General features: G+C 49.5%; 2 protein-coding genes across 2 annotated transcripts in view; both read right to left on the bottom strand.

Annotated features, from left to right (window-relative positions):
• Window positions 1–520: 520 nt before the first annotated feature.
• On the bottom strand, window positions 521–9784 carry ARHGDIB (Rho GDP dissociation inhibitor beta). The gene is made up of 6 exons (XM_064155036.1): window positions 9524–9784; window positions 5661–5849; window positions 4995–5078; window positions 4197–4273; window positions 2207–2270; window positions 521–1303 (listed from the first exon to the last, which is right to left on the bottom strand). The coding sequence occupies exons 2-6, from the start codon at window positions 5836–5838 to the stop codon at window positions 1104–1106; spliced, it is 603 nt and encodes a 200-aa protein (XP_064011106.1). The 5' UTR covers window positions 5839–5849; window positions 9524–9784; the 3' UTR covers window positions 521–1103.
• A 2101-nt stretch (window positions 9785–11885) lies between these two features.
• The window catches only part of TMEM140 (transmembrane protein 140), a 53389-nt gene continuing 38956 nt past the window's right edge, over window positions 11886–26318 (bottom strand). The window contains exon 6 of the transcript XR_010304978.1: window positions 11886–12227. The gene's annotated coding sequence lies outside the window, so the exon portion shown is untranslated. The remainder of the gene's footprint in view (window positions 12228–26318) is intronic.

The following is a 26318-nucleotide window of genomic DNA, read 5'->3' as shown; positions in this document are numbered from 1 at the left end:
ACCTACAGCAGTGGACCCCTTAGCTGCTCTGCACCGGTGTGCCCTGGCACTTCAGCTGCTTGAGAACATCCCTCCACGCAGAAGAAGCCACTGCACTTCTCCAAGGGCTGGATGCCAGGGGCTGCTGTTTCGTTGTGCTTGGCCACAGGGGTGGCCACTGAGGCATGCAGCTTTTGCATTAGCTCTGGCTATGGGGAACAGCTCCTGCATCAAGTAGTAAACATGAGAAGGCCACGTTACAGCTCCCTGGGCTCATTCAGCTGCCACCAGGCTTAAGGGGGCTGTCTACTCCTAAAGTCTACTCCCATCATGAGCCAGACTTTGGACTTCAGAGAAAGAGTCATGAAAGCCCTGAAGTAAGCAGCTCTGGAATAATTTACCTATAGGAAGGGTGATGTTTTGAAGGCAGGGAGCTGTTTTCCTGCTGAGACGTGCTCTAAAGCCTTCCTGTAATGTGTTCTCCACATACCCCTCAGTGAAAAACACACTCTAGAAAAGAATGTGACACTCATGCAGAAAAGAAGAAAGAAACTGGTTTTATTCTTGGGACACTGAAGTATTGTTGCAGCACCTAGCTGCATTCCCCCTGCCTGGTTTTGCCTGCACAAGGATGGATTTTTAACTGGGTAGGGCACCAGATACAAACCAGGAGACCATCATGGGAGGTAAGTACCATTTACAATGAGTCAGAGTACATGGCAAATGTAACTCAGATAGGGATTTTCCAGGGACCAGTCCACCCTGCCAGGTGATCTTATTTCCTAGAAAAGGCACTTCCGGGACCGGAGTTGGAGAGATGGAGGCAGCAAGAGGAAGTATTGGGAGAGAGGGAGGAAGATGCTTCCCAGTTTCACCCATTAAGTATCATGATGGGGCGATGGTGAGAACCAGTGGGATATTTTCAGTGTATCAGAAGCAGCAAAGGCCACCTGCAGGCCTATGCATCAACTGAGGCTGGCACAGAGCCCCAGTGCCCACGGGAAGGGCTGCCAGGGCTGTGGCCAGCCACAGTGGCAGGAAGGAGCAGCATGGTGGGCATGGCCCACCTGGAGACTGGTGCAGGAGGCAAGGGGATAGGAAGGGGGAAGGCAAACTGGATTCACTCATTCTGTCCATTCCTTCTTGATGGACAGGTTCCACTCCCAGGTGAGATGGTCATGCTTGTCATCATCCGTGAAGAAGGACTTGTTGTGATAGGTGCCTCGAGCCAGCATACCCTTAGGAGCCTCCTCAATGGGCGTCAGGAACTCGTACTCCTCTGGCCGTGGCCCATAGCTGCCAACCATGAACGTGGCTTTGTCCACTAGGAGAAAACAACCCAGAAGGGATGAGCCTCTTAGGTGAGGAATGATGGAGAGAAAAAGCCATGAGCATGAGCACAGATCACAGGCAGAAAGGAGCTAATAGGGAGAGAGATAGACAGTCCATATCAGCAAGGGAAACAATCAGTGGAGAAACTGTGCTGGTGATGCACAAGGACAGATGGAAGGATAAGTGGATGGATGGGCAGATGGACAGGCAACTCAGCCTGTGTCCTTTCCCATGTACATGCTGCTAGAAGGGAGTGGGTACATCCAGCAAGATCTCTCTTGATCTCACACTACTTCTCTGGTGAGAAGATATCACTTATCTGTGCTGAACAGGATGCTGGAGCCTTAGAAGTGGCTGCATGCAAAAATGCATACGAGATGTGTGTGTGCAAAATGGAGCTTTCCTCTGCCTTGTCCCCAGGCAGGGCAGCACTGCACAAAGAGGAGAGGCCACGGCAATCACAGGGCTCTGCAGACAGCAGAACAATTTGTAGAGCTGCTCTGAATTTTACCAAGTGCACCTAGAAGACCTTTCAGAAGGTGAGAAGCTCCACACAGGCTGAGCCACTCTACAGAGGGCAGGGAGGAGGTGAAGAGCTCTCTACAGAAATCTGTGGCAAGCACTGTCTAAGCAGTGTCCCTGGGGACTTTGCTGCTGCAGACAGTGGTGTCGCATACACATACCAGAGCTGGCTCACACTGAGTTCACACAGGAACAGGAAACAGTTGGCCTGGGTAATGCAGAGCACAAGTTAATGCACTCTGCTGAGAAGTCTTGCCTCCTGCATGGCAACACAGGGAGGTTCTTGGGACCAGAGGAGGCTCTATCCCAGCCCAAAGCTGCAGGAACACAGTGGCAGGCACTGGCGTGCAGGGCACGAAGAGCTCTTACTCACCCTTCACCCCTGTCCGGTAGGTGTGCTGCACGTATTTCAGTCCCGACACAATGTCCTTGTTCACCTGCAAGAAGGAGTGTCAAGGGAAAGGGTTTGCTTCTATATCTGCTTGTTCTTTCTCTCCTCAGAGACACAGCCACCCTGCCTCACCACATCCCTGCTCAGCACCTCAGGACATACTGTGGCCAAGTCCTAACATGACTTCTCCATAGGCACACGGAGACCTGTGCATCTGTTGCACTTCCCCACCCTTTCCCTAACTTTGAAGCTAACTGGAGCACATCAGTCGGCTTTGCAAGGTGGCCTGGCCAAGACAAAAAGTGAGCAGGGAGTTCCCAGTTGATCCTGAAAACTGGACAGGGGTGACTAGAGTCACCTCTCCAGCACAAACTGATGGGCAGGATTAGCCAAGCACTCCAGGCTGCCCTCCGAAGCTCTGTGGTCAGCTGCCAAGTTTCCCCTCAATAGATAGAGTGGAACAGTTTTATCCATAACTGTGCTAGTTTGAAGCAAGCTGGAATGTTTTGGTAACAGAACTAGATAACGGGCAGTGAAATGAGAAACAATTGTGTCTACTTCTCTCACAGTCACGCTGAGAACTCTGGGAAGAAGAAAGACTTTTTCTCCATTTTGTTCTCTCTCTTGCTTTTGCCTTAGACCTGGTCACATCTCATTAACCCTGCTCCTACTAACCCTGCTCCCTAACCTCTTGGCCGCACCTCTTTTCTTCCTGAGAACTGGGGTAAGGTTGAGAGGGCCGGGGGGAGGTGTTGGGGTGGTTTGAGAGCCCCTCCTGGGGACTCAGGTTTCTGGGAGGGGAGTTGTGCTTTTGTATTGTTTATCCTTTGTATATTTCTGTATATAATTGTATATAACTGTATATATTGTAAATAGCTGCTTGTAAAATTCTGCTAGCTGTAAATAAATTGCTTCATCTATATTCCCAGGGTCCGTCTGAGTTAGCTGGGGCAAATATAAAGTGTGGGGGGGCGGGGTAACCCCCAAACCATCACAATAACCTTTCCTCAAACCTCCTTTGAATATCTTGGATGTCTCTCTTTTTGTCCTGCTCCAGCATACACTGCTTCCTAACAGCACTGCTCAATCTGGAAACAAGGCAGATCTTTTTACATACCAGGAGGAAATTCACATGGTGCCAGCTCTCAGCAGCCTTGAGACTGAGAGAAGGAGTTAGCATAACTTGTCTGGCTCCAGGCATCTCCTATCAACAGGGTTCAGATACTGATGGAAATATTTTATAGCTCAACAGAGAGCTGGAGATGCCTCTGGGGACAAAGTCATCTTTGAGACAGTGAGCAAGCCTCAGAGAAGAAGGGAAATCTTTTCCACAGAACCCAAAACATTAACACTTTGCCTCCTCCATTTCAGGCATTTCATTCTTTTTGCCTCCTCTGCCAAAGCCAGCTTTGCCTGCAGCAAATCTGTGGACATGGTCACTCTCATGCTGGATGCCACATTACCAAGGTTAGTTTTCAGCTGGTCAATGGGAGAGGGGGAGAAGTGAGCCCATTTGTGTATGTCCTGACCCAGATCAGCCTGAGTATCTTCAGCCAAATGCTACAGCACTAAACCTTTTTTTGTGCATACATGAAGCCCAGCAATGCTGTCTGAACAAGAGCCATTATCTCTTCTCTTCACCTCCCTGTCCAGCTCTACTTTGTGTGAAGACTTTCTGGTGGTTAAAAAGCCAAGCTAAACTCTAGCCAAAACTACCCACCTGGCTTCCACAGCACCTGTGGTTCACCACTGTGAGTGAACAGAAAGCAGCTTCTTCCAAGAGGTGAGCAAGCAGAAGCAATTCTCTGGAAGTGCCCTGTTCTCTGTGGGGCAGAATGACACCTGAAGCTAGGGGAGCTTTACAAGGTCCCAGATTTCAGGCAGGCACGCTGCCTGGCTGTAGTTATCTGACAGACTACTGCTGGCTGACCTCAGCACCTGATGAGAAGCAACAAAAAGGAAAACAACTCACTCTGAAGTGGATCTTAACTCTGTATTCCACTCCTTCCTTTAATACAAAGGTCTCTTTCTTGAGTGCTTCAAGGTCACCTGTAAGGAGATGATGAAGCAGTTACCAAGAGGTGTCACAGTGAGATGAGACCACATGTGGTGGGCTGGGTTCAGAGATAAGCATCCCTTTGGAGGACAGCACACCCGAAAAACGAGTGGCCTGAGGTCTGTCTAAGCAATTGCACTGTGAGAGCAAACACAGAGGCTCATTGGGAGCACCTGCAGGAGCGTGTGTATGCTTCACCCATACCCAGCTCTGGCCTGGGTGAGCAGAGCACGTTTCACGGCTCCTGCCTGGTTTGTGAGGCTGCCCTGGGGCTCTGCAGGGCTCTGCATGGCTTTGGTTGAACAGGAAGCCTCTCTGCTTCTCTGGGCCCAGCTTCCTCTCCCCGCAGAAAAGCCCATATAAGGTGAAGCCTGTTTCTCTTCTCACGTCCCCGGGAACCGGAACTGTAGTTTCAGAACAGCCCATTACCCAAACACAAACCTCTTGTGCTCATGAGGTCTCATTGAAAGGAAGTAAGACCTAAGGCAGGAGCTCCTAGAACAGTCTAGATGAAGAGAAAAGACCCTCAACATTTTCCTTTGTAACATTTTCTTTCTCATACATGTATACTTTAAAATAAGAAACAAGGCAAAGATGGTCTCAGAGTTCCTCTAAAACCCACTACAGCATCCCAAGGACAAACTCCCTTTCAGTTTGAAGCATGCCAGGGCCTTTCCTTGTTTGCTTTTTTGCCCAAGGACAGTCTGCACCTACCTGTAAGGTCCATAGTGATCGGTCCTGGAGCACAGTCACACACCAGGGTGAGTCGGGTAACCACCACATTGGGAGCTGTTGGGTCTGCAAGTAGGAAAGCCAGGGGAAGCTGTCAGCTTGCAGAATGAAATGCAGGGTGAGAGGAACAACACTCAAGAAATGGGGGTGCTTTCCCCCACAAAACCTGCACTTCATGAAACACCCACTAATGCCAGGCTTTCCTTAGTAACAAGGATCACACATCTGTCCCAACCCTTCAACGTGAATCACTCCAGCCACCTTCCCAATACCTAAAAGAGGACTTTCCACCGTAGTAGTCTCACAGCTTAATATTATTCTAAGCTGCAAGACTGCCTTTCAGCACAAGCTGGTCCTCTCGAGTTTCTAATCCCCCCCAGGAGTTCTCCAAGGCCCACACACCTCCCACCACAAGTCCCTTTTCAGTGACAGCACTCGCTAGTAACCTTACACCTAATGCTCAAAGCATCTCCCCTACTTCCTCTACTTGCATCTCTCCACCTGCTCATCCCCAGTCCTCCAACAAAAACACTGCCACGTCCCCAGTCAAACAAGCTCCCTCTTCTAGGAGGCCACCTTGCCCCATCCCCACCACACTGTTGTGATGCCATCTTCCCACTCCCTCCCTATCAGCATGCCTCAGCCTACCTACTACCACAGGTCCATCTCCCAGCAGGGACTTCTTGTACTTAGCAAGGCTTTCATCATCCTTATCCAACTCTTGCAGCTCCTGCAGTGTTTTCTGAGGGGGAGGCTTGTAGTTGAGTTTCCCATCCAGCTCATCGTCGTCTTCCTCCACATGAGGTTCTTGGGTCTTCTCAGTCATGGTCACTTGGTCTGGGTGACAGAGGAGGTGACAGTCTGTGGGATTGCTCCGAAGAGAGGTAGAGTGCTGAGGGCACGATGTGCCTCAGTCCCCTGGCAGGCAGGGAGGCAGGCACCCGCCCAGCACCAAACCGAGTGGGACCGCTGGAGACAAATGGCGCTGGCGCTCGGCTGCAACCCCGACAGGGCTGTGCTGATGTTCTGACTGGAACACAACCCCCCTCTGCCCCCGCTCCTCTCCCTGCAGGCACCATGCGCACACGCAGACCATCACCATCCTTCCCTCCCGGGGAGGAGGTGCGGGAGCGCAGGCTGAAGCCAGAATGATTTACAACCCCTCTGCAGCACGCTTGCTGGCTGGCAAGGCTGCAATTACAAGCCACCATAGAAGGTTTCAGCACTCACCAGCTATGCTGCACAAAGAGGCACTGCTACATGCATAAAGCACAGGCCAGAGGTTTTGTTCACCCCCTCATAATGGGTTAAAAGCCATGGACAGGCAGCATTTCAGGGTTGGAACTAGATGATCTTTAAGGTCTCTTCAACCCCAAACCATTCTATGATCCTATTACAGCAACCTACTTACAGTAGCAAGTTCTGTACACAGAGATGTTAGGTTATGGTTGGACTTGATGATCTTACGGTCTTTTCCAACCAGGTGATTCTAAGATTCTATGATTCTGAGTTAGCTGAAGCCCTCAAGGAAACACACCTGCTACAGGCTATCTGCTGGCATTCCCATGGCAGCTCACTTCACACACTTGGGTTTCCATCCCATGGAGGAAGGAAGTATGAGGGTGGCTGCAGCCAGCCTGGCTGCAGACCAGCCCTGTGTACCTGTCCTGCACCAGCATGGCTTCTTGGAAAGGCCAGAGAGCTGGAGCCTGCAGCCACCCAGCCACCACGGCTGGGACACAACACTGAACAAGGAGGGTAGTGAAGCTGCTTGCATAGCATCCCAAATGGGATGCAGGAAGAGATCAACTTATTGGCAGCCAGGTGGAGGACAGGGAATGGAGAACAGGCAACAAAGGCAGGAGAGGTGAACACTGCTGTGCCAGGGCACTCTTAGGTGCATCACAGAGCCAGCTGCATGGTCCCAGCCACTTTTGCACTCTTCAAAGAAAGGCTGGAAAATAAAGCAGTGCCCTAGCAATGGTTGTCCTAATGCCCTAGTGCAGCAATGATTATCCTAACTGGCCAAGCCATTCCCTGCCAACTGTCAGCCAGGAAATTTTGTCAAGCTACACAGATCATTCAGTTCACTTCAGCCCATTCTTGCACTATCTCCTTCTCAGGCACTGTCCCTATAAAAAATTCCCCTTCTGCCTGCTTAGTTGCAATTTTCCCAGCAAGCCCTTCATCCCTTTCTGCAGCTGTGGTCTTAACATTTGTCCCTGCTCCCAAAAGTTAAATTTGGAACAAGCAGGATAGTTTGGGATTTTTTTTTTTATTCATTAAAACAAAAAGGAAATTAAAAATTTTTTTTTTTTTTTTTTATATATATATATGTGCAACAGTTCAGTGTGAATCAGCAAGTGGGGTCAGGCAACAATGAGTAATATGCAGATCTCACAGTGCAATTTCAGTGGAAGAAAAAATAAGGAGGGATATACAGACATGTTACAAAGGGACAGAAAAGAACTAAACAGGAACAAGAAGACTCAGCTGGGCATGCTAAGGTGCAACAGCCCTGATGCAAGGGTACTTGGCAATGGCATTTTGTGGTGAGTCAGAAAGTACAGCAGAGCAGGCTGCTGGGAAAGAAAAGGTTAATTCCAACTGAAATGGGCAGGAAAGAAAGCATGTCCCAACAGCTAAATAATCTTGACTGAGTTCATGCTTAGCCTTAGGAGTGCTAAGGACCCAGGTACCATGGGAAAGGCCCTTGTGCTTGTCCTCACAAGGGAGGAAACCAGATACTCCCTCATGAAAGCAGTAATTGCTCACATCCCACTGCCCTGCAGCCCCAGCAGTCACCTTACAAAGCTTTGCAATCCCCTCAGTTCCATCCCACACTTGGTAGAGGAAGAGAACACAATAAGCAGTGGCAGGCACCACCAGGTCTTGTGTTCCACTTGGGCTCCTGCTGCAGATGTGAGTCATTTCCACTCTGCCAAGCTCTCTCGTGATACTGGCTTGCATCTGCCACCACTACAATCACGGAGAGCTGCCTGCCTGCCCCCATCCTCCACAACGGCGGTTATGGTTTATTACAGGAGAGAGAGAGGTCCACGCGATGGAGAAAAAGATCTCTGGCCACACACAGAGAGCCAGGGTTGGTCCAGCAGGTTGTTTCACAGCGCTTAGACCCTCCCTATACATCACAAATGCCGCAGACTTCCTGCTAGCCTGTGAAGAAGGTATGCTTTATGGCTCTGAAAAGCTCCCAGTAGGTGGACAGACAGCTTGCTACGCCAAAAGCAAGAGCCTGAGGAGAACAGGACCAGCCAGGCTGTCTCAACTGAACAATCCCCAACTCACACACATCTCAGGATGGCACCAATCAGACCCAGTTCTGGGCTTTCTCCCCAGGCTGTGGATCTGACCATACCTACCTGCCAAATTTCCAGGCAGGAGGTGACAAACAGGAAAGCTCATATCTCTGCTGCCCTAACCTCTGCTCGCTCCAGCTCCAAGACTTGTCCCCTCTGCAAGCTGAGACATTACTAGGCTCAGGCACAAGTGCTTCCCCAGAGTGAGCCCAACTGTCAGGGTTCCTAGGTGTCTCTGCTTAAGCCAAGGGCTAGGCTCAGATGGAAATCTCCTACAACCTTCAGGCCATAAGCATCCTTAAAATGAAAACAAAAATTAACCCTACTAATGCTCTGCACAAGAAGTGTGGGTGATTTGTGCCCCGTCTCATCACATGTTTATTGCTTTCCTGCAGCACCAACCCACAGCTGTGCATCACCTGCACCTCGTGGCATCTACGAAGCAGCAAAGAGAGGGGCAAAGGCAGTGCTAGGGACCCCCTGCCAGACAGATAATTGCAGGAAGCAAAGGTGAAATCATGCAGGGTGCGTTCATCTCTCAGCTGGGCTTTGCCAGTGCTGGGGGCCATGGGCTGCACCTGCAACAGGAGGGGCCAGGAAGGGCCGCAGACGAGGTGGACGGTGGGCACCACCTCTCCTCCCCTATGCTGCCACGGGGCACAAAAAGGCATGTCAGAAGGGCAGCATTTTATTTGCCCTCCCTCTGTACATCACTCCCCCACAGCATCCTCCCGACCGAGGGCTTATCTCCAGGAAGCGGGTTTGGCAGGGAGGAAGCGATTTTCCACCATGGGGGAGTAGTATACTCTGCCTCGCCAGTGCCCGCGGTTCTGATCCCCCCATCCCATCCCATCCCATCCCATCCCATCCCATCCCATCCCCACCGGGTGCGAACGCAAAAACGGGAGCTCACTGCCCGGGGGCCGCCGGGTACCACCCCGCAGGGATATACCCCCATGCCCCCCCCCCCCCATCACCTCCAGAGCCTCTCCCGCCATCCCGGGAGCTTCCCCCTCGGATACTGGCAGGGCCCTGCCCGTCTCCCCGGGCAAGGCAAGGTAACGGGGCCAGTCGCAGGGAACAAAGGCGCAAAGTTGCGCGGCGACAGGGGACGGCGAGTCGGGGGCGAGCCGGCTCCTGTGCCCCTGCCCTCTTGCCCCTCGCCCATCCTCTCCCCCGGGCTCTACTCACCGGCTGAGCAGCGCCTGCGGCCGGGGTCCTCCTCCGCTCTCAGCGCTCAGCTGCGAGCTTCGGCAGTTGGAGCAGGAAGGAAGTTGGTGAAGAGAGAAAAAAAAATACTCACACGCGAAGGAGGGGGGGGGAAAGCCACGAGAGAGAAAAAAACCGGCAAAAAAATCATCATCAGCAGCAGCCCACTCGCAGAGGAAGCCCTGCGCGGACCCGCATGCTGCAGCTGCCAGTCCCGCTTTGTCTGCGCGCCCCCCCGCCCGCCCTCCGCTGCGCTCTTTTTGCGCAGAGGTGCGCAGGGGCTTTGTCTGCGGAGCTGAGCCCGGCCGGGGACGCGGAAGTGTCCCCCATGCCCGGGTGCGGGCTGCTGCGCCAGCGAAAGGCTGGGGGCGGAGGGAGAGGGATGGTCCTTTGATTTTTCAGCCTTGTTTTGTATTGTGTTTCTTTTCCGTGTGTAGTTAAGGTTGATTTCAAAAGCTGTCCCTGATTTACGCTCATTAAAATAAGCGGAGAGTCAGACTGAGTCCATTCCTGCATACGCTGGGGGGCAGGGGCTGTGCAAATAGGGGCCACTGCTGATGAACTTCGTTTTTCATGCTTAGGGCAGGCTACCTGCTGCACTCAACCAGTTAATTGTGCCCAAATCGCAGCCATTTTCACGCAGGCTACCTCAGGGAGACCAAGCTCCTATTTCCCAGAGATGCTTAAATGATCCAAAGGATTTTTACACCACTTCCTCTCTCAAATATCATCAGATACCTTCTTTTCTTTTCCACTCACGGAGTGCCTGCTTAGTTCTTCAGTCACATAAATCCTTCCAATGCACAATCCTCAGTGCACAACAAATTAGATTATTGGTTTGCAAGCAACAAATCTGGATCTGCAGCGACTGGTAAACTGCCCTTAATGCATCTGCAGAAGCAAAACAAGCAAGGGAAGTTTGTGGGCTTAAATTCACAGACCCAGATCCACATATCCATTAGAAAATGTTTACCAAACACACATTTTATAGGCTGCAAAGGACTGGGTATGAGGGCTCTCCTTCAGGGCTGCACGGATCTCAGAAGAAGGGACTGGATTTCCCAGCCTAGTCTTGCTCTCATGTTTGATCCTGACCTCATGTATTTCACAGATGCATTTGGGTTAGAAGGGACTGCAAAGATCATCTAGATCCAACCACCCTGCCATGGGCAGGGACACCTTCCACAAGACTGGATTGCTCAAGGCATCATCCAGTCTGGTATCAAACCTCCAGGGAGAGGGCATCCTTGGGCAACCTGTTCCAGAGTCTCACCACCCTCACTGTAAAGAATCTCCTTCTAATATCCAGTCTAAATCTACCCTCTTCTAGCTTAAATCCATTCCCCCTTGTCTTGTCACTACAAGTCCTTGTGAAAAGTCCCTCCTTGCTTTGTTGTAGGCCACTTTTGGGTACTGGAAGGATGTGATAAGGTCTGTCTGAAGCCTTCTTTTCTCCAGGCTGAACAGCCCTGACTCTCTCAGCCTGTGCCCATTGGGGAGATGCTCCAGCCTTCTGATCATCTCTCCTCTGGACCAGCTCCAGCAATTCCATGTCCTTCAAGGGACAAACAGAGCAATGTCTGGCTGGCAGTTGATTTCAATTTAGCAAGACCTGTAGCCTCAGAAACATTTTAAGCCTCCATGAAATAGCTTCACCATCAAGATAAATTATTTCATTCTCTGTTACTCTTTTTTCACTCCTATGCTAACCCTCCCCAGGGGCCAGCACAAAAGAGCTGAGCTGAATGCAGCATTGAGGTGAGTTTAAAACATACCTGGCATCTAAGCAAACACCTAAGCATTTGCCAGTGAGTTTTAAACCCAGATGGGCTTCCCAATTCTTGTTCACAATGGCCAGATGTTCTTACACCCTTAAGCCAGCAGAAGGGAAGGAGCTGGGTAGAACAGGGATGGGAAAAGGACAGAGCAAATTCCTTCCATGACAGTGCCATGGTGTGGTGGCTCAGGTTGTTCATGTGAAGAGTTCTGCCCCGGGAGAGGTGTGAAGAGTTTGCTATGTTAACTACAGGGAACTCTGAGGTCAGTAGCCCATGCATCTTGTCACTTCTTGTCTTGATCCTTGTGCTGCCTGTGCTAACTCTCCAATTTCAGTAGACTTCCTCATTTGTACTGGGACAGCAGAACATGCTTTTGAGTGGGAAAGTGTGTGGGTTGAGGTTATGGTTTGCTTAGCTTGGCTTGAGATTTCCTTTGGTTTAGTGGCTATGTACAGAGAAAGCATAACTCCAGCATTATTACGAACATTTTTGCTGGGGGATGGTTTGGTTTTAGCTTTATTTTTTTTCCAGTTTTCAATTACAGATGAATACCAAACTGCCTGTGTCTCTGTGTGTCTAAATGTGCAAGCAATATGTCAACAGATGTGCATAGAGGTATAGGGATGTGTAGCTGTGTGCCAGCATAGGTATGTACACTCAGCTTGCATTGGCACATCCACTTGGCATGCAGGAGAAACAGATTTTAGTCCTAGATTAGAAATTAGTCAGTATGCCATTGTGGGCCAATCATGTCATTGCTCTGTGCTTCATCTGCCTAGATGAAGGGGTGAGAAGGAGCTGCAGACGCTGGGTAGGCACCATGTCGAGCAGATGGGAGCTCAGAAGCCAGGCATCATTCTGTGTTCAGCATATCCAGCATCCCACTGGGGAGCCACGACAGTGATCTCCTGGAAGAAAGGCGAGGTTTGAACTGTGCTGAGGCAGAACATCACTAAAACCAAATCCCTGCCGCTGAGTATTTTATCTCTGACAAACTGATTCTGTGCAATGAAGATCATCTCTTGGCAGATGGTGTCCATCCCCAGCCAGTTCTTACGTCTGTGACAGGAGGAGGCAAGAACAACAGCTAGAGTGTACCTGCTTTACTGCAAAGGAAATGGTAATATTTCTAATGTGTTCTTAGTTGGGAAATAATATTGTCTATGTAAAATACTGTGATTAGGTCTTAATTACTTTGAGCTCTCTGACAGAATCAGAATCACAGAACGGTTCGGGTTGGAAGGGACATTTAAGACTCATCTAGTCCAACTCCCCTGCAGTGAGCAGGGGCATCTTCAACTAGATCAGATTGCCAGGACTCCACTCAACCTGACCTTGAATGATTCCAGGCATGGGGCATCTACCACTTCCCTGGGCAACCTGGCCCAGAGAGGGCTTCACCACTCTCATTGTCAAAAATGTCTTCCTTCTATTTAGTCTAAACCTACCCTCTTTTAGTTTAAATCCATTAACTCCCATCCTATTGCAGCAAGGCCTGCTAAAAAGATTGTCACCATCTTTCTTATAGCCCCCCTTTAACTACTGGAAGGCTGCAATAAGGTCTTCCTGGAGCCTTCTCTTCTCCAGGCTGAGTAACCCAAATTTTCCCATCTTCTTAGGAGATGTGCTCCATCCCTCTGGCCACTTTTTGTGACCCTCCTCTGGGATGGTTCCAACAGATTCATGTCCATCTTGTGCTGACGGAGCTAAAGCAGAACACAGCACTGCAAGTGGATTCTCATCCAAGTGGAGCAGAATCACCTCCTCTCTCAACCTTCTGGCCACGCTCCTTTTGATACACCCCAGGAACAAGTTGGACTTCTGGGCTGCCAGTGCATGTTGTGGGCTCATGTCCAGTTGTTCATTCTCCACACTGCAAACCCTCAGACCTCCCTGCAAGCCTTGGAAGATTAAAGGGTACTTTTCCTGCAGGAAAAGTAGGACTCTACTCGGCTCCTCCCTGGATCATAATGTGTAAAAGCGTTCTTTGAAGACAAATACTAAGAGCATACTTCTCTGCTTCCACACATGACAGCAGAAAAAAGCCTATAGTTAGAATTCCTCAACTTGAAATTGCCCAAGTGAAATTGCACCTGGTAACACATTAAGGTGCAAACCCAATAGTCTCATGCAATGAGGTCTTTCATCTTCCTTTGTCTGCATTCACCAGTACCCATTAAGTCCTTCTCTGTAGGGCTGCTCTCCACCATAGAATCATAGAATCAACCAGGTTGGAAGAGACCTCCAAGATCATCCAGTCCAACCTATCCAGTCAACTAGACCATGGCACTAAATGCTTCATCCAGTCTTGAACACCTCCAAGGATGGCAACTCCACCACCTCCATATCATCCCCCAGCCTGTATTGATACCACAAGTTGCCCCTATCCATGTGAAGGACCTTGCACATGGCCCCGTTGAGCCTCATGAGGTTGATCACAGTTGTACAATCAGTTGTGTCTAAACTTCTCTGAAGTAAATAGTCAAAAGCTGATGCAAATCTATAATGCATATCTTCTAGTGACACAGCCTTTACTCTCAGCAGCATTACACCTTCTGTAGCACTTTGCTGGACCAAACATTTCTTGAGATGGCTTTAAAATTGTAAGAGGGAAAAAAAATAAAGCAAGGCATTTATATCTATTTATTCACTTGAGTTTGGATTGCTGCCAGCCTTTCTGGGTTTGATTTTGTTTGGTTTAGGCTGCTGGTACATTGCTGCTGCACGCTGCTAAATGCCTTCTCCATCTTCTGCAGGAGAGGTGGCAGCATTTGAGGAAAGAAACCACAGGTCTTTAGAAGTGATTAATTCTCACCTGTTAGAATCAGCTATTTTCACCTACTCTTCATTTCCAAAGCTGTATGTGCTAGTTTGAAGCTAGCTAGGATGTTTTGGTGAGAAGGACTAGAGTACAGGCTGTGAAAGGAAAACAATGGTGATGTCTGCTTCACTCATAGGCTTGCTGAGTGATACAAGAAGAATCAAAACACACATAAGGCACAACTACTTTTCCTGCTGGGGAGCTCCGAGCAGCATCTTTCTCTCTCTAACCTCACCCTCCGTTTCTCTTTGCTTCCTAACCCCCCTGGCCAAACCTCCATTCTTCCTTGGGACTGGGGTAAGGTTGACAGGGGTAGGGAGAAGGTGAAGGTGCAGTTGAGAGCCCCTCCTGGGGGACTCAGGTTTCTGGGAGGGGAGTTGTGTTTCCATATTACCTTTTACCTTGTCTATTTCTGTCTATAACTGTATATACTGTAAATATCTGCTTGTATATTCTGCTAAGCTGTAAATAATAAGCTTCATTCTAATTTCCAGAGCTGGCTGAGTCTAGTCTGGGCGATTTCCAAAGTGTGGGGGGGCAGGGAACACCCAAACCATCACACTGCATAATTTGGAATTGACATTTCCCAGGTTGGAAGCTCTGAAGGTAAATATAAAATGAAATTTTAGTCCAGGTAAGGAATCCATTTTTGTAGTTGTTAAGAGGCTAAATAGAGTACTGTTTTTCAGTAGTGCTTTTGTGAAGTCCTGCAGCTGGGTCAGGGCAATCCCAAGCATGAATGTAGGCTGGGCAGTGACTGGCTGGAGAGTAGCCCTGAGGAGAGGGACTTGGGGGTGCTGGTTGACCAGAAGCTCAATATGAGCCAGCAGTGTGCACTTGCAGCCCAGAAAGCCAACCAGATCCTGAGCTGCATCAGGAGAAGTGTGGCCAGCAGGGCAAGGGAGGTGATTCTCCCCCTTTACTCTACTCTGATGAGACTCCACCTGGAGTACTGCATCCAGTTCTGGAGCCCTCATTACAAGAGGGATGTGGAGATGCTGGAGTGTGTCCAGAGAAGGGCCACTGGGATGCTCAGAGGGCTGCAGCAGCTCTGCTGTGAGGACAGATTGAAATAGTTGGGGCTGTTCGGTCTGCAGAAGAGGAGGCTCCCAGGTGACCTTCTTGTGGCCTTTCAGTACCTGAAGGGAGCCTACAAAGACAGCTGGGGAGGGACTTTTCAGGATAACAGGGAGTGACAGGACTGGGGGGAATGGAGCAAAGCTGGAGATGGGTAGGTTCAGGCTGGAGGTGAGGAGGAAATTGTTCATCATGAGAGTGGTGAGAGGCTGGAATGGGTTACCCAGGGAGGTGGTTGAGGCCACATCCCTGGAGGTGTTTAAGGCCAGGCTGGATGAGGCTCTGGCCAGGCTGATATAGGGTAGGGTGTCCCTGGCCATGGCAGGGAGGTTGGAACTAGATGATCCTGTGGTGCCTTCCAACCCTGACCGATTCTATGATCCTGTGATTTGATTTGGAGCAACTCAGCTGCATTTGCATGGAACTCAGCACACAGTGTTACCAGCTTAGGTTTTTCTATGAGTAATGGCGTTGAATCCTGTCACTGTCTTGAGCTTTGCCTCCTCCTTCAGCCTTTTGCACTCTGCAGGAATACTTCAGGTGATATGCTGAGAAGACAACCTCTAGGTGCAGCAAATCCACATCAATAGCTGCTGCAAGGTAAGTGGCAGTTTCAACCGTGCATGTCCCCCACGTGGATGTCCCCAGATAGTATCCCTCACTACTTGCAGAGATGCTTCCTCCTCTAGAGATGGGAGGAGGTAATCCCAGCCCGAGGCAGTCACGAGGTGATGAGCATGGGGAAAGGTGACAGGTCAGGGAGCTCAGACAAGAGGCCTTTGCCTGCCATATGAGGGGGGCATTCTCTACATCACAAGGTGCCACTCAACTCCTTGGTAAACCCAGCACTGCCTCCTCTGCCTCCCAGTTAAGCAGGTTAAAGATGCAGCCAATGAAGCGTGAATTCATTGCACATGAGTACAACACAGGCACAAGGTGTCCCATGATTTCCTTTAAAAGGCAGCATCCTTGGGTCAGTCCTGGTGTGCCTAGCACACATGGTGCCTGTCTTCTTCATACTCAGTGCCAATCACATCTCCTGAAGCACTGAAATGTACAGCTGATGAGGTGGGAAGGGAAGGAAGGAATGGGGGCTAAACACAGTGTCAGGCAAGGGAGCCAGTATTCTGCAAGGAGGAAGAAGGTACTTTGAAGTGCAACCACAGAGCCCCTGGTAAGGGTTTAGCTGATTTTCCCACCTCCTACTCCCATGCCAAACCCTTCAAACCACCCAGACACAGGACTTGAGGGCTTTCAGCTGGAAAAAAGATCTGACCCCAGAAAACGTGACTGAGTGCTCCATCTCTCCAGCTCCTTCAGAAGAGATTTCCTTGAAAGATGGAGAGAAGATTGGAGATTTAATGCTTCTCTAAGAAGCTTTCAGGCCAGTTAACGTGCTAATTCCATAACCCCCCATCTACATCCTGGAGGTGCACAAAGACTTCACATGTCGCTTCTGGATGACTCAACTGCCCCAGGGGAAAACAGCAAGGCAGAGAGAAAGGAAAAGGATTTGGTTGCGGATGTGAGAGTACAGTCAAAGCAGAACCTGTTTCCTCCAGAGGCTAGCCTGAGGAAGGCTGAGGATGGACAGAGCAGCACAGCAAAGAGAAAGAGAGCCAAGCAGGCAGAAAGAGGAGAGTGGGAGGACATGGCTGAGTGACAGGAAGAAGGTCTTTGCTGCTGGCAAGCAGGGGTTCCAGAGCCCGTCGTGGAGAAAGGCATCTTTTGCTCTCCATCCCTCAGTGGGTGTTGTAACAAGAGCTGGCATCATGTAGGGGATGGTGTCCCAGAGAAGTCACACACCAGAACTGGATTTGAAAGAGGACTGACTTATTTTAGGACCTCTCAGAAAGCAGGTGGTTATGTAAAGTCAAATCTCAGCAAGTGTAATCAAATCTCAGCCTTAAGCTGATCACCAGGCAGGGTGTTAGGAGGTATTTATCCAAGCACTCTTCCTTGCATTGTGACTTTCCTCCGACAGAGCCAGAGCTGAAGCTGGAACTAAATTAAGAGGAGAGCTGTGCCATCATCTCCTCTTCTGTTGGCCTTAGAAATTCTCCCTTGCAGACTGCTCCCTGCCTTGCCTGTGCTACACACTCCTCACAGCAGAGACCTTGATTTTATACCGAAATCCATGGCTTCCCATCAGGTTGTGTCCAGGCTCCCGCTAGCTCTTAGATGCCTGTGTGCCTTGATGTTATCCTCAGCAGTGCCACAGACGTGCTGCTTGCAGCTACACAACCTCCCTCTGAAGCCGTGAGGCAGCAATTACCAGCGTCTCTGTGGCAACATTTTCCCTTTATTGCACTGGTGCCATTCCCGTGTTATTGCTCTCACAGCCCTGCCTCTGCAAACCCCCCCCCCACAGCCTTATTGTGAGGGATCCCTGTGAAAAGCACTAACGTGGGAATTGCCCCCTCCTCCCTCTCCTTCTTTATCTCTTGTTTTGTAGATTTGGAAGTGAAAAGCAACTGTGGTGCTCAAGGAAACAGCTAAGAGCTATTTAAAGTCTCAATAAATAGTATCCAATAGCAGAAGCATAATGAGCAATGGATGTAAACCAATTGCACGTGATGAGCATTTCCCTCCCAGGGCTAATCACAAGCAGGAATAACCAATAGGGAGTTCAAGTGGGTCCTGATGAAAGGTATATAATGCTAAGGGAAAGCGCAGCAAGAAATCATCATCCTCGTAATTTTCTCTGTCATCACCTGCTGTGCTGGGAGAACCCTAAGAGGATGATGCTCCTGTGGAACCCCATTGCTGCCCTTCCCAGCTGGCCACAGGGGAAAGTTTCCTCTTTTTAACTCTCTCTGCTCCTTCATTTTCTTTCTTTTCCCCTCGAAATAACTTTCACCATTGCACTCTAAGTGTGCCATCAGCCTTGGATCCTACAAACAAGTCTTTGTATACATGAAACTGCCAGAACATCCTTAGTGCAACATATGCATGCACGGTATGCAATGATAGCTACTAAACAGTCCACTTAGTCTATGATGTGTTTCTGATGCCTGATTGGACTGGAGAAGTGGGCTGCTGTTCCAGGTTCTTGGCACAGAAATATCCTTAGAGGCCTCCTAGTAAGAGACTCTAATTCATTTTCACAGTGTCACAGTATCATCAGGGTTGGAAGAGACCTCACAGATCATCAAGTCCAACCCTTTACCACAGAGCTCAAGGCTAGACCATGGCACCAAGTGCCACGTCCAATCCTGCCTTGAACTGCCCCAGGGACGGCGACTCCACCACCTCCCCGGGCAGCCCATTCCAGGGTCCAATGACTCTCTCAATGAAGGTGTATGCTCTCTTTATGAAGGTGTATGCTCTCAGAGCAAAGCAAGAGTGTAGAGGATCTAAATTAAAAGAAAGGCTGGGAGCTGCCAGTGAAAGGGCATAAAAAAACCCCAAACCAACACTGCAACATTAAACCCTGTGCATTTGCAAGATTCTGAAGGAGGGGAACAGAAAGCTTAGTGCTTAGCAATACACCTGGGCAATAAAGGGAGAAAATTAGGGGGAAAAAAAGAGAATAATAAATGCCTTTGTGCTTTCCTCACCAGGCTTTTCCCCTTCCACAGTTATTTTCATCAGGGATCTGCTCTCGCATGGCAGCTAAAGCGTTTAGCATCCGTGTGCCTGGGAGGCGAGCGGCCACCCAAGAGACAAGATAATGGAGCAGAAAAGAGCTGCCTCCCCTGCCCATTAGTTGAATGTTCCCAAGGAGAGAGCGAGGTGCTCCCCAGAAGCAATCATGTCTGTTTGAAAGCCTCAGCTGTTACACGGAGGGGAAAATCATAATAATGGTGGCAAAGAGCTGGAGTCAATGAGGTTGCACAGTGGTGGCTTAATCTGGTAGGAGGAGGGAAGAAGAGTATGTCTGCAGCATGGTGTGAAAGCCATAGTAAGAGATGAAGAAAGCAGAAGAAAGAGAGATGTTACCAAAATGTTATAGAAGAGCCTTTCTTTATTGGGCTGCTGGTTGCCAAGGAGAAAGAATTGATCTTTCAGGGGGGGGAAAAAAAAGGATCTGTCAGGAAAGAAGACATCTGGAGCTGACTTGTGTACAGTTTCTTCTTCTTAGCCTGATGATATTGAATCATTTGCTACACTATTTTAAACCAAACAGAGCTCTGGAATCATCTGTTCTCCATTTAAATAAAAATAGCCTCTTGCAACCTCTTCTCTCTTTTTGTGTGTCTGTTTTTTTCAAGGAGGCAGTGTTTAGTTGGCTGTTTAGTGTGATGTGTGATCGCTTTTAGGGGGTGCTAGCAGATCATTTAATCACTGTTCACAGCTACGTGGCACCTAATGCATACAAAAAGCATCAATTATGGGAAAAGCAAAGCCTAAGGAAAACCCTTGGGACACAGTACAGTGTGAAGTGTGATTCAGGTGTGTTTTTAAGAGGAGCCACATGCTCTGCCTTCTGGCAGCCATGTAGATAAGAAGATTAACTACCTGTATTTGATCAGGGGGGGAAAAGAAGAGGGGAAAGGGATGGGTTATGGTTCTCCATACTAATGTTGAGGGTATTCTGTAAATAGAATTCAGGTGAAAATTATCTTATAAAAGAAAAACCAAACCGAGTTGTGCCCAAATTTGGGCTCCCCAGTTCAGGAAAGACAGAGACCTGCTGGAAAGAGGCCAGTGGAGAGTCACAAAGATGACTGGGGGACATGAGCACCTCCCCTATGAAGAGAGACGGAGAGCCCTGAGGCTGTCCAGTCTGGAGAAGAGAAGCCTGAGAGATCTCATCAATGTCTATCAATATCTGAGGGCTGGGTGTCAAGTGGATGGGGCCAATCTCTTTTTTGGTGGTGTGCAGTAATAAGACAAGGAGCAACAGTGACAAACTGGAACATAGAAGATTTCATAGGATCACAGGATGTTAGGGGTTGGAAGGGACCCAAACTGATCACCCAGTCCAACCCCCCTGCCAGAGCAGGACAATACTATCTAACACAGATCACACAGGAACACATCCAGACAGGCCTTGAAAGTCTCCAGAGAAGGAGACTCCACAACCTCCCTGGGAAGTATTTTCCAGTGCTCTGTGACCCTTACTGGTGAACAACATGAGGAGAAACTTCTTTACGGTGAGGGTGGCAGAGCACTGGAACAGGCTTCCCAGAGAGGCTGTGGAGTCTCCTACTCTGGAGACTTTCCAAACCCACCTGGATATGTTCCTGTGTGAACTGCCCCAGGTGGGGGGTGGCCTCTTCTCCCAGGTAACCAGCAATAGAACAAGGGGACACAGTCTCAAGTTGTGCCAGGGGAGGTCTAGGCTGGATATTAGGAAGAAGTTCTTCACAGAGAGAGTGATTTCCCATTGGAATGGGCTGCCCAGGGAGGTGGTGGAGTCACCATCCCTGGGGGTCTTCAAGAAAAGCCTGGATGAGGCACTTAGTGCCATGGTCTAGTTGATTGGCTAGGGCTGGGTGCTAGGTTGGACTGGATGATCTTGGAGGTCTCTTCCAACCTGGTTGATTCTATGATTCTATGATTCTATGACCTCTAAGGTTCTGTGAGTCTGTGAAATATTTTCATTGTGGACAAAAGGAAAACAGAGAAGAGAGGGGATTTTTTTAACTGAACTAACTCCATCCCATTGCAGCACTACTAACAGCCCAGATGCAGACATTGAACAAAGTCAGTGCACAGAGAGGATGCCCACTAATGTTACTGCTCAACTCTGCAATGAGCAGGGAGTTGTTCTTGATGAATCACAAAGCAGTTATAAAGTACTGAGCTTTTTGTGCTGCATGGCCAAGCACATCAGTCCCTGCAGCATCTGGCTGGATGGCTGAGAGCCATCTGCAGGTGTGGGATCTTTCTGTCCATCAGCTGCCATATTTACAAGTAGGAATGATCAAATTTCAGCTCTGTGTTTAGCAATCTGTGGGTGATAAAAGAAAGGTAAGATGCTCTGGAGAGCCCAGCACAAGAAGGACATCAAACTGTTGGAGCAGGTCCAAGGGAGGGCCACAAAAATGCTGAAGTGCCTCCCCTATGGGGACAGGCTTCCAAAGTTGGGGTTGTTCAGCCTGGAGAAGAAAAGGCTCTGGGGAAACCTTACAGTGGTCTGAAGAGGGCCTGCAAGAAAGTGAGGAGGGACTTCAGACAAGGACTTGTAGCAATCAGATGAGGGGGAAGAGATGTAAGCTGGAGGAGGGCAGATTTAAACTGAGTATTAGGAAGAAATTCTTCACAGTGAAGGTGGCAAGACACTGGCACAGGTTGCCCAGGGAGGTTGTGGATGCCTCCTCCCTGGAAGTGTTCAAGGCCAGGTTGGATGATGCCTTGAGTAACCTGGGCTAATGGAAGGTGTCCCTGCCCATGCCAGCGGGGTTGGAACTAGATGGTCTTAAAGGTCATTTTCAACCCAAGCCATTCTATGATTCTCTGATTGGTTCCAGTTTTCCTTTTATTTATGCCAATCAAGGAAAAGCTTGTGCAAGGTCATAAAATCATACCAGTCTTGTGAGCACTGGGTGGTGTGACCTGGCTGCCTGCTCCAAGAAAGGCCAGAATCTCCACTCAGAAGAAAATGTGACTCTCTGGTAAATAATGAAGTGTCTGGCAGGCCACATGGGGTTTTATATCACCTGCTATAAAAAGCTCCAGCATGTCCTAACACATTGGTGCCTGAAAGCCTGAGGCTTGCAGTGATGTTCTGACATGCACAAATCGAGCACCCTTAGCTGAATGAGAAAAGCAGAGACTTCATTTCTCCTGAAGAAACCTTGATGGTGACCCTTTGGCTTCTGGATTTAGTCGTGTCTCCAGGTGCCTCCTAGTTTCTGACACACACACACACAGGGCTGTTGCTCACAGTTCAGCTCAACCTTATGGCTTGATTTATGTTTCTTCAAAGGACCCTTTTCTCCACGCTGAGCATGGAAGTGTCTCTTTAGTGTCCTGGCACTAAAGAGACCTCAGCTTCCTTAATCTCTGCCCCATTGCTAGATCAGCCTCCAGAGCACAAGTGGAAAGGAGAATATAGAGCAAGATATTTTTTGCAAGCTGAGCTTGGAGACTGTGATGGTTTGGGTGTTCCCTGCCCCCCCCCCACTTTGGAAATCACCCAGACTAGACTCAGACAGCTCTGGAAATTGAATGAAGCTTATATTTACAGCTTAGCAGAATATACAAGCAGATAGTTACAGTATATACAGTTATGGACAGAGATAGACAAGGTAAAAGGTAATACAGAAACACAACAGCCCTCCCAGAAACCTGAGTCCCCAGGAGGAGCTCCCAACTGCCCCTTCACCTTCCCCCTGCCCCTCTCAACCTTACCCCAGTGCCAACTGGGGTCCCAAGGCTGGGGACCTTGGGGTTCCAAGGAAGAATGGAGGTTCAGCCAGGGGGTTAGGAAGCAAAGTGGATTAGTCAAAGAGGCCAGAGAAAGATGCAGCTCAGCCAGTTCCCCAGCAGAAGAGCTTTTGTCTGTGCTTTGATTCTTATTTGTCTATCTCTCAGCAGGCCTATGAGGGAAGCAGACATCACCATTGTTTTCCTTTCACAGCCTGTAATTTAGTCCTTCTCACCAAACCATTCTAGCTAGCTTCAAACTAGCACAGAGACACTCAACTGTTGTCTCCAGCAGCAGGCACTGATTCCCCAGGTCAGCCAGCACAGTTGGTTTATTGCAGGCTATTAAAGATACTTAATCCTGGCACCAGTATATATCCTAAAGGAAGAGAGGTGAAACACCACCAGGATGCCTTCTCCTCTGCATCTTTGATGAACCTATTTGCACTTATTGGAACAGCTCAATCTCTGTGCCAGGCAAAGCCCAGTCCTTTGCTGCACCTTCTCTTTTATTCACTAGCACAAACCACAGACAGCTTAGGAACACTGTGGGCATTGTGAGAAGAGGGTTAGAGTGTGTGAAACCTTGGCCCACTGAGTCTCTCCCCAGAACTGCTGTTGACATGCCAACCTCACTGATCTTCTACAAGACCAAGAGACAAACTCATTTCACATCCAGGTCCTACCACTGTCCTTCTCTTGCCAGGAATTCAGAGGCACTCGGTAGGTTCTGCAGGAGGGAAGCTGAAGTTAACTGCAGATCTCTGGAAAATTCCCTGCTCATTTCCAGTCAGGTATGTGTGTGTGGCAAGTAAGAAAGCCCTATCAATAAGGTACAAAGTCTCCCAAGCACCTGGCACAAGCTTACAGAGCTGTTTCAAAAGAGCTGTCGTGGCCCATGACGGACACAGCCCTCATCCGCTCCATCCCCAAGCCTGTGCCTCAGCTGGGATTTCCTCCCACAGTCCCATGAGCTCAGCCATTCCCTGGAAAAGTCACTCTCTTGTAAACTTGTGCTTTCTTTGTCATTCAAGTGAGCTATTTCTGGTGCAACTAGAGTTACCATGGCTACACCAGCTCATAAATAGGGTCAGAAACTTTGGAGAGGTTTCTAAGTGATTCCCTGGAATAGGGAGTAATCCAGGCAGAGGTAACAAAGTTCATTGGTTTTCCTGTGGGATCACATTCCTGATACTGCTTGGAGCCCATGGCTTCTGGAGCAGTTTAGGTATGGATCAGGTGGCAACTGACATGGCCCAGAAGACTGGTGCTGGCTTTCCTGGGACCAGGGGAGGAGTGGCTGGAGAGCAGCCAGACAGAAAGGGATCTGGGGGTGCTGACTGATACCTGCCTGAACATGAACCAGCAGTGTGCCCAGGTGGCCAAGAGAGCCAGTGGCATCCTGGCCTGCATCAGGAATGGTGTGGTCAGCAGGAGCAGGGAGGTCATTCTGCCCCTGTACTCTGCACTGGTTAGACCACACCTTGAGTACTGTGTTCAGTTCTGGGCCCCCCAGTTTAGGAGGGACATTGAGATGCTTGAGCGTGTCCAGAGAAGGGCGACGAGGCTGGGGAGAGGCCTTGAGCACAGCCCTACGAGGAGAGGCTGAGGGAGCTGGGATTGGTTAGCCTGGAGAAGAGGAGGCTCAGGGGTGACCTTATTGCTGTCTACAACTACCTGAAGGGTGGTTGTGGCCAGGAGGAGGTTGCTCTCTTCTCTCAGGTGGCCAGCACCAGAACGAGAGGACACCAAGTTATGTTAGAGGAGCTGGGAAGGCTTTGGGCAGGAGACTGCAGGAGGCACTGCTAACTGCAGCACCTTGCTAGGACTCCAAAGCATCTGGACTAAAACCTGGAGCTATGTGTGCTGCCTGTCAGGGTGGAGGGGACTTGTCAAACAGCTCAGGAGTTCTCAGTCAGGGAGACAGCCTTGGTGCCCAACACAGCAAGACCACAAAGCATCAGCAAAAACACATGAAGAAATAGCCAGGACCTAATGAATGAGGCTCAGGGGTGACCTTGTTGCTGTCTTCAACTACCTGAAGGGTGGCTGTGGCCAGGAGGAGGTTGCTCTCTTCTCTCAGGTGGCCAGCACCAGAACAAGAGGACACAGCCTCAAGCTACATCAAGGGAAATTTAGGCTGGAGGTGAGGAGAAAGTTCTTCACTGAGAGAGTCATTGGACACTGGAATGGGCTGCCCGGGGAGGTGGTGGAGTCGCCGTCCCTGGAGCTGTTCAAGGCAGGACTGGACGTGGCACTTGGTGCCATGGTCTAGCCTTGAGCTCTGTGGTAAAGGGTTGGACTTGATGATCTGTGAGGTCTCTTCCAACCTTGGTGATACTGTGATACTGTAAGTTGTGCAAGGGCAGGGAGGAACAGGCTACTTGGTCTCAGGGCAGAATTTGTCATCCATTTGGGGTGGCAGCTAAGCACTGACATGAAGCTGACCTCTGTTGCTCTGCATAGGAGCTGGCCATCTACATCTCTGCAAAGCAAATGCCACCTGCTTTGTGAGGGAAAGGAAGAGAGAGAAGGAGGAATGGCCTAATAATCATGAGAGATAAGAAAAAGCATGATAGGGACCTTTAGGGACTTTCTGCCATGGTTATTCAGTAGCCAAAACATAGCTTCATGTGACACCACAGAAATATTTTTTTTCCCACTTGTCCACTTTTGTTGAAGAGAAATGAGAGAGATTTCATTGGGGAAACAGGAAAGCAAAGAGGATGTTTTGAAAAGGAGCAGCCTGAAAACATTTAAATGGCTGTGGTTCAAAGAAGAGGAGTAAAGGGTTGTTGCTGTACAGTTGATTTCCTCAGCAACCCTACCTACAGAGAAAGGGAGGGGGCAGCCCCCGGAAACCTGTCTGCAGCAGATGGAGGCATGGGAATGAGCAGCAGGGATGGGAGCAGAGTCTGCTGCCAGCAGGCTGCACTTCTTTATATCCACACAAGCAGGTCCCTGCCCACAGTAATCACTTCTGCTGTCAGTTGCTGCTGAGCTCAATCAATCGTCATTGAGTTTGTATACAAGCTCGAGCAGCAGGGAAGGGAGGATGCCAGCACGATGCTGCCCCTGTCCTCTTTCCTGCACCCAGAAGTTATCACACAAGCCTCTGAAAGCTCTGTGATCATCCTCAAACACAAGGAATGCTAAGTGGCTTTGCTCCTTCTCTGCTAGATTGAAGCCCTCTCTGATGCGTCTAGGATTTACTTCACAGCTTCTCTGTGCCCACCCCAGGGCTAGGACCTTATTGGGTTTATTAAAAGTAAGCTAAGGGTCTTGATGAAGGATTTATCTCATCTGACTTGAGCCATCTGAAAGATCAGAGACCTCAGCTGTGACACTTCAGCACCAGAGCCATGCTGGGTTGGTGCCTGCTGCCAGTCTGCCATGTCCGACTGGTCACACGCGGTCGCATCGCCAGCTGGCATGGCTGCTACAAAACCTCTCCTCCAGCCTCACTCAAAGAATCATAGAACCATAGAATAGGTTGGGTTGGAAGGCACCTTTAATATCATCTAGTTCCAGCTCCTCTGTCCTGGGCAAGGACAACTTCCACTAGACCAGGCATCACCCAAACTAGCCTTGAACACCTCCAGGGAAGGGTCATCCACAACCTTCCTGGGCAACCTGTTCCAATGTCTCACTGGAAAGGATTCTTTCTAAAATTCAGTCTAAATCTAGCCTCTTCCAGCTTAAATCCATTGTCCTTCATCCTATCCCTATCAACCCTTGTAAAAAGTCTCTCCCCAGAGTTTCTTCTAGGGCTCTTTTCAGGTAC

Source organism: Pogoniulus pusillus, chromosome 15 (genome assembly GCF_015220805.1).
Source record: "Pogoniulus pusillus isolate bPogPus1 chromosome 15, bPogPus1.pri, whole genome shotgun sequence".
Lineage (NCBI taxonomy): Eukaryota > Metazoa > Chordata > Aves > Piciformes > Lybiidae > Pogoniulus > Pogoniulus pusillus.
Note: the sequence above shows the minus strand (reverse complement) of the source record. Positions and strands in the feature narration are given on the sequence as shown.